Here is an 8,389-nt window from a genome sequence, read left to right as displayed (position 1 = left end):
TAGGTTGGATCTTGGCTTGTTGAGATTTCTCTGTTCTTCGATATTTCCCTGGTGGATCTGGCTGGAAGGAATGTCGGTCCCTTTAAGGGAGGGGCTCTGCATTTTCAGTTTCACTTAGAGGCTTTCCTTAGGAAACAGCGACCTCTTGTGGCCACGTTTCAAAATGAGAAACAGACCTCCATTCTTTATTCAGCGTCTGTGATAGGAGGGCTTGCTATTCCTTTATGTATCTCTGATGTGTAGTTTTCCTTCTTTTGTTTTTTACCTATTATATTGATTTAGATCTTATATTCAGCCCTTGGTGGTTCTGTGAAAATGCACTATAATGGAATGAATATTTATCTGCTTCTCCGGCCATCTTTCCCATTGTTCCCAATAGAGGAGCACCAGACAAATGGGGAGAAATTGAATTAGTTCCAAACCATCTGAATCAGATTTTTGACCAAGATGACAAACAGTGTAAGATTAATTCCAAAGAATCTCATAAGGGTATTCAAATGCTATGAAAGCAGAAGTACTTTTCCAGTTTTATTTCTGAGATCTTGGTTGGATATTGCAGCTCTTGAACCTATTAGACAAATGACAAGCAAGTTCTCAAAACTCATGTGATGTCTTAACTGGCTTATTCCTGGAATAGATTACATGTTGCAATTAATCTAATCCATGTATTTCATATGGCTCCTGTTTATCTTATATAATCTTGTACTAAATCATTTGAGAAGGAAAAGATAGTGAAATTCAAACTTTACTTTTTTATTTCAAATGACTTAATGTCGCTAAATAACCTCACATCAGAATTTTTCTTTTTTCCCCCTTATACACACACACCTACAGACACACTAAACATCTAACCATCATGAAGGAATTTGTACCTTTACTTTTCATAGCTCAGAAGAAATCAGTAGCAAATCAACTTTATTAGCCTTGTGGAAAAAAATTCATGAACTCAGTCACCACTAGTCAACCTTGAATCAAGAGGATCAAGAGGATCAATCAGGTTTTTTTTAATACAAACCTTTACTGTAGTTTTTGTTTCCTCAGATAGATAGTGTAGCCCAGGTATAGAAACCATCTGACAATGAATGTTTGTCTGTGCGTGTAACAGACTATAATTGTCCACTGTTTTATTTCCTCCACCCTGGGACCAAGGAAACAAATCAAAGGTTTCTTCCGTATGATATGCCTTCAGCTTCTCCAAGGATGCTATTAAAATGCATCCTCAATCAAATTTTCTTATCTCAAAGTTATAAACACATTTTTCAATTTCTCTTTTTCCCCCACCCCATAATTCTTACTGCCCTTATTAGAACTTTTTTGAATTTATCAGAAACTATACTATTTTGCCCAACCTTGGATATAGTACTTGAGAGGGCTTTAAATGTAATGCAATTACTACTTCCTATAATTTAGAAAATATAATTATTTTGATGCAGAAGAAAGTTTCATTTCCCTTTTTGGGTAGAAAACTATCTGGCACTGAAACAACTTTATGGGTGCTCCATCACTGGAGATTTTTAAAAAGATGCTAGATAGTCACTTGTCTGAGATGGTATAGGTTCTCCTGCTTGAGCAGGGGGCTGGACTAGAAGACCTCCAAGGTCCCTTCCAATTCTATTCTATTCTATTCTATTCTATTCTATTCTATTCTATTCTATTCTATTCTATTATTTCCTTTTTGGGAGGAAGATACTGGGCATTGAAACAACTTTGTGGTACTATACTACATGTGAAAAGTAAGCCAAGAGTCAGTGTTGGTAATTATGTTAATATTCAATATCACTTTCAAGGTCATAAAGAGATACTCAAAAAACTTGTTAATTAACGAGAAGGGAAAGCTAAGCATTTGAATCACTGCAGATAGAAGACTAACTTACATTATAGACAATCAGCTGTTTCATATGGCTTAATTATTATCTGTGATGAAGTTTCTTATCTGGCTGAACCAGGTCTGTGACATTGCTGTGGGATCCTAGCCAGAAAAATGTGTCGTGGGTCTTTTACTTAGTAATGGTGATATGCTGAATTTAGAATCTTAATTATCCACCAATTTAATGGGTTAAGTTATCACCTTTGTCATTGTTTAAATTAGTGGTATATAGTGATAAACAATGATATTAAAAAAAAAAAAAAAAAATCATCCCACTCATACACAGTGAAATATCTTGTTTGAGTTACAGAACTACAGAATCATGATTTTTTTTCCTGACTCACAACTGAAGATGGCAGAAAAAGTAACAGAATGAAAGTTGCATAGAGTTGCTTATCTCTTTAAAAACTGTTTCTCATGATTTACAGTCTTTTAAAAGGACAGACTCCATGAAGATAAAAACTGTAGCGAATGAAGGGGAAAAAATCATTCAACTTGAAATTTCTGTCAGACATTGTACCCTTATTGAACCAATGTTGAACATAAATAAAAATGTTCAAGCTGAAGTGACCACTTATAGCAGGGGTGTAAAACTGCCGGCCCGCAGGCTGGTTTCATCATACCGGAGGCGCCCCACCACATTGCCGGCAATGGCGAAAAAGCCCCGATACGTCGCGTGACATCACATGATGTCGCGAGTTTGACATGCCTGACTTATAGAGTTAATTTCCCAGAAATATTTTATGATTTTAAAATATTCTTTATAACATTTAGCAAGAATAGTATGTAATGATCTTTATTGAGAAATGTATATTTAATGTGTTTTCAGTATGGCTAGGATACAGGTTGGAAATTGAAACTGCTTATGATGTAGGCCGCTGTACAGAAATCTATTTGGGGAGACATATTTAAGTTCTACAATATGAGATCATATCTTTCATATTTCATTACCAAGCAGGATGGCTTAAATAGTTCTTTCACATCTGCCATGAGAAATAGTTGAGAAATGCTAGCTATTTAACAAAACCTATTTGGCAACAAAATGCAAGGTGCTTAAATATATTTTCTATTGATTTTTTTTCTTTATTCTTAGATACTTAAGTGAAGAAGATATATATATATATATATATATATATATATATATATATATATATATATATATGAGAGAAATTTATCCAAGGGGTTAAGGCGATATACCCATCATAGCAAGCAAATGTTATCATTAATGGAGATTTAACTAAAACATGTGAAATTCAAAAGAATAGGAGACAAGGATGTCCTCTATCTCCCCTGTTATTTATGTAAGCGTTAGAAGTTTTGAATAGCGGTACCTGAGAGGATAAGAACATTACAGGAATAAAAATCAGAAGTTTATAAATCGAGTGTTTTTACTGATGACTTAGTTACATATTCTTGCAAGATCCCAAAACACTTGACAAAGAAGCTAAAAGACTTTAGAGCTTTAACAGACTTCAAAACAAATAAACAGAAAACAAAAGTGCATGTTAAGAATATGGCTTCTCAAGAACATGAAATATTGACAAGAGAGTCAGGTTTTAAGATGGAGAAAAGGATTAAATACCTTGGAGTTACATGGACAAATACAAACTCCAAACTGTTTCAAAACAATTTTGTACTTGTATGGAAGTGCATTAAAAATATCTTATTAGGATTTGATATTTTTATTGATGTTTTATCAAAGATGTCATTTTTATTTCAGACTTTACCAATATTGTCAACCTGATATCCCATTTAAACACTGGCAAAAAGATATTTAAAATTCATATGGCAAGGGAAAAAAACGATAATTAATTACCAAAGAAAGAGATCTAAGCAGTTTACAGAGTCAGTGTATTGCCCCCAACAATCTGGGTCCTCATTTTACCGACCTCAGAAGGATGGAAAGCTGAGTCAACATTGAGCCTAGTCAGGATCGAACTCCTGGCAATCAGCAGAATTAGACTGCAATACTGCATTCTAACCACTGCATCAACACAGATCTTAAGAAGAGTTAGAGTCAGAGGAATGTATCTGTCCTTGGTTTACTTATATACAATTAAAAGAAAGATTTAAACTAGACAGAAAAGTATGAATTTGAAATCGCATTGTGTGCTAATGATGAACATATTGCCAAGGTTTATAAATTGTCATTGAAATTGAATTTGGAGAATGAATATGTGAAGCAATGCAAGATTCAGTGGAAAAAGAATTTGTGGTTTAATATAATGCTTGAACAATGGGAACACAAGTGGACAAAGGGTCTGAAATTTACATTAAAAAAAATAAATTGAACTATGCTTTTTTTAATAAAACGATGTACCATTAACACCCAATAAATTGTCAAAGATGTATGTCACAAATTAATGCTTTTTTCTTTTCTCCTCTTCATCCTACACTTCTCTCTTTCCCCTTTTCCCTTTTCCCACTATTTTCATTAAAGTTGGCATTGTAATGTTATTATGTTCATTCTACTGCTCTAAAAAAGTTAGAAGTTAATGCTTTTTCTTTTGCCTCCTTCATCCTGCACTTCTCTTTCCCCCTTTCCCACTGTTTTCAATTGTATTTTATACTCCAATAAGTTTAATAAAATTATATTATTTGAAAATGAAGAACGATTGCACAACCACCATCCCAGTTCTACCAAAGGTCATACACCAGCATAACCAAGCTATGTCTAGGACAGAAACCTGACTGAAAGAAGTCCAAATAACCAGTTATCTCCAGGACCCTCTATAATCGTAGCACTACCACCTTCTCCTCCTCCTTTTGGAAACTGGCCCAAAATGGTCAAGTACAAATGGATCCAGTGAAGCTTCCTCAAAACAGTGGAAAACACACTGCTATGACTCCTTTCACTTTTGATTGAGTTTTTTGAATCAGTTACTTTCTCCCCATTACTGCAATTCAAAGTTGGAACCTCCTTTTGAGTTTAGAGATTTTTTTAAAGATATTCACTTTTTTCCATGTCTGTTTCCATTTACATGTTCTCACAGATCTTGTAATACTGCTTCTGGTCTCTTCTAGAAGTTCTTCAAAATTCCTTGTTAGGTTTGGTCCTGACCTCTTTGTTTTTCTTGGCTCTGGCTTCTTTTCTGGGAAATTTCTATTTCTATAGAAATAGAATACCAATCTCAGGCTGTCAAAACCTTAGATCTCCAAATCTTCTTTTGTTGAAGGTTGCAAGGATTTCCCTTCTCCAATCCCTTCATATTTCATCTATTTTCTCAGATAGGATTGAATTACATAAAATAAAGACTTGGGTTTTTTATATGACATAATCCTTCCCCCACTCCAAAAACAAATATTAAATTGATGCCATTCTCAAAGATTTGAAGAGAATTATAGAATGTAAGGACTGGGAGGGACCTTGGCTTGGGAACATCACTTGATTCCTTGCAACCTCAAAATGCGTGACACTGCAGATGTTGCAATAAAAACAGGATAAAAGAACCCACCTAATGGTTGTTAAACTGAGATGGCCATTCCAGTCTGGATTAGAGAGCTCTAGTACAAGGTGATCTTTGATCATTCTAGGAATAGGACAATCCAGTTATTAGTTATCATTTCTGTATTACATATGAACTATCCAGCTGTTAACCCCTTTACAATACATTCAATTTCTAAATTTACCAACACTATATTAATAAGATAGAAGCCCCAAATCAACTTACAAATAAAGTTCTGTGCATCTAACAGATTAATAACATTCAGAAAATTTGCAATCCACACACTAGCCATAAATATTGTCACAAAAAAAGGCATCTCATTGAGAATTGATTCATCAAATAACAAAACTATCAACATGGGAAAAATCATTCATTAATGTTCATCTGTAAACAAGACAAAGATGAAGAATAGTTCAGCAGGGAAAAATGATAATATAAGATGAAGAGTTTATGATTTAATAGCAATAGCACTTAGACTTATATAACGCTTCCCAGAGCTTTGCAGCCCTCTCTAAGAGGTTTACAGAGTGAATATATTCATCCTAACAATCTGGATCCATTCATCCTCAGAAGAATGGAAGGCTGAGTCAACTTTGAACCGATGAGGATCAAACTCCTGACAGTGGACTGAATTAGCCTGCAATACTGCATTATAACCACTGTGCCATTCACCTCATGTTTATGTGTTTACTATCATATAAGACAGATTCATTTACTATCAAGTAAACAACAAACTGCCTTTGCACCTTTCTGTATCTCCTCAAATTCAAAAAATATTTTTATAAAAAATATATTAATGATTTGTAATTCAATTTATTTACCATCAGTGTCAAAACCTAACAATTCAAAAACAATATTGTCCCAAGACTAATCCTAAATTATAAGCATAGAAATAGGATGCTGAGCGGATGAGAAGGACTCTAAGAGCTGGACTCACCTTTTTAGCAGAATCTGGGGGCACATCAACCCCATTGATTAGTTCCCCATTATCTGAAAAGACAGGAATGTTGGGACTGAAAATCATGAGGTCGCTCTTGGCACCAGCCTCTGCGCTCACACCTGCCAGGATGTGGCTGTGGCGATTGGAATAGGACCAGCTGCCCACTTCACTGGCACAGACCAGGGTGGCCATGCCAGGGCCATAAACCATGGATTCCTTTGCCTTGCAGTGGCATCGCAGAGCCACGTAGATGAGAGTGGCCAGCAAGAAGAGGCTGGAAACAGAGCAGATGGCAATGATCAGATAGACGTTGATCGAGTCCACCAGAGGCACAAAGCTCTCCCCTGACCTTCGAAGATTAATATCCGTTTTGATTGTCTGACCACTTGTCACCAGTGACACACTCAATGTGGCTGTGGCGGAGAGTTGAGGCTTCCCATGGTCCATCACCAGAACCAGAACACTCTGGATTTTGCCTCCTTCTGACTCATCCAGAGGATATTTGGTACTCACCTCACCACTATACTGGCCCACAGACCATGGAACACTGCTTTCTTCAACCAGTTCGTACCTGAGCCACGCATTGTAGCCAGAATCCGCATCCAAGGCATGGATCTTGCCTACAATATGCCCAGGCATCACGGGGACCACTAGAAGAATCAGGTTCTCCTCTAATGATCCTGTCACGGCAGGTGTGTTGTCGTTCTCATCCAGCACAAAGACCTGAACAGTCGCATTGCCACACAAGGAGGGCATTCCAGCATCCTTGGCTCTCACCTGGAACTCCAGCAGTTTCAACTCCTCATAGTCCAAGGACTGCAGAGCATAGAGCTTTCCACTCTCCGAATGTACAGAGATGTAGCTTGACAATGGNTACGTCTGGGTCCGAGGCAGATACTGTGAAGATGTGAGCACCAGGGGGATTGTTCTCCTTCACAAAGACTGTGTAGGAGGGCTGTGTGAAGGCTGGAGCATTGTCATTTATGTCACTGATAGGCACTAAGAGGCTGATGCTAGAAGACAGGGGTGGAACGCCCTGATCTTCCACTGTCACAACCATCCTGTACTCAGCCGCCTGCTCTCGATCTAGGACTGCACCAACAATCAGGGAGTAGTAGTCCTTGAATGTGGACTCGAGTTTGAAGGGTACTCCAGGGGGAAAGAGGAAACAGTTGATTTGTCCATTGGTGCCAGAATCTCTGTCAGAAGCACTGAGGATGGCTACCACAGTCCCTGGAGGGGAGTCCTCTGGCAATGGCACAGAGAGAGAATTCACAGATAATTCTGGAATATTGTCATTCATGTCCAACACTTCAATGAGAACTTTACAGTGCCCTGATAATGGAGAATTGCCTTTATCTTCTGCAACAATTGGAAGTTCATAGAACTTACTTTCTTCATAATCCAATTTTCCAATAACTCTGATTTCTCCAATATCAGAATTTATACTAAACAACCTTGTGTCATGTAGAGGGATGCTATCATGGAAAAAATAAGAGATTTCCCTATTAATCCCTTCATCTATGTCTGTAGCATTCAGATTAATAACTAATGACCCACTAGCTGTATTTTCTAGCAACTTAATCCTATAAACAGATTGGTTAAATACAGGAGGGTTGTCATTAACATCCAGCACATTGATGACTAGCTGAACAGTTCCTGTGAGTTTTGGTTCACCCCCATCAGTGGCTGTCAATATTAAATGATGCACAGGGCTCTCCTCCCTGTCAAGTGGAACCTTCAACACAAGTACTACAGATTTACTCCCATCTTCATTATTTCCTGAATCAAGAGCAAAATGGTTGTTTGGACTGAGCTTATAAGTTAACAGAGCATTAGTACCAATATCTGCATCAGATGCTCCTTCTAATAGGAACTGGGTGCCAGAAGTTATCAGTTCTGCTATGCTCAGGATCTTTTTCCTGGCAGAGAAGACAGGAGCATTGTCATTCATGTCTTTGACTTCCACCTCCACATGGAAGAACCTCAGAGGTTTCTCCACAATCACCTCCAGATGAAGGACACAGTCTGCAGTCTTGGCACACAGCTCCTCCCTGTCTATCCGGGAATTTACAAACAAGATCCCATTCTGCAGGTTTACCTCAAAATAGTCCTTCTCTCCTTTGGACAGCATCC

At 37.4% G+C, this 8,389-nt stretch overlaps 1 protein-coding gene and 1 pseudogene across 1 annotated transcript in view; both read right to left on the bottom strand.

Annotated features, from left to right (window-relative positions):
- Positions 1-1,898, bottom strand: part of LOC107283624 — a 69,039-nt gene extending 67,141 nt beyond the window's left edge. The window contains exon 1 of the mRNA XM_029283270.1: positions 1,875-1,898. Coding sequence (XP_029139103.1) covers positions 1,875-1,898 — 24 coding nt within the window. The remainder of the gene's footprint in view (positions 1-1,874) is intronic.
- A 3,781-nt stretch (positions 1,899-5,679) lies between these two features.
- LOC107283620 overlaps positions 5,680-8,389 on the bottom strand; it is a 20,163-nt pseudogene continuing 17,453 nt past the window's right edge.

Source organism: Protobothrops mucrosquamatus, unplaced genomic scaffold (genome assembly GCF_001527695.2).
Source record: "Protobothrops mucrosquamatus isolate PMUCROS unplaced genomic scaffold, P.Mucros_1.0 scaffold45, whole genome shotgun sequence".
In the NCBI taxonomy this organism is placed as follows: Eukaryota; Metazoa; Chordata; class Lepidosauria; order Squamata; family Viperidae; genus Protobothrops; species Protobothrops mucrosquamatus.
The sequence above is the reverse complement of the archived record's forward strand: the minus strand, read 5'-3'. Positions and strand labels throughout refer to the sequence as shown.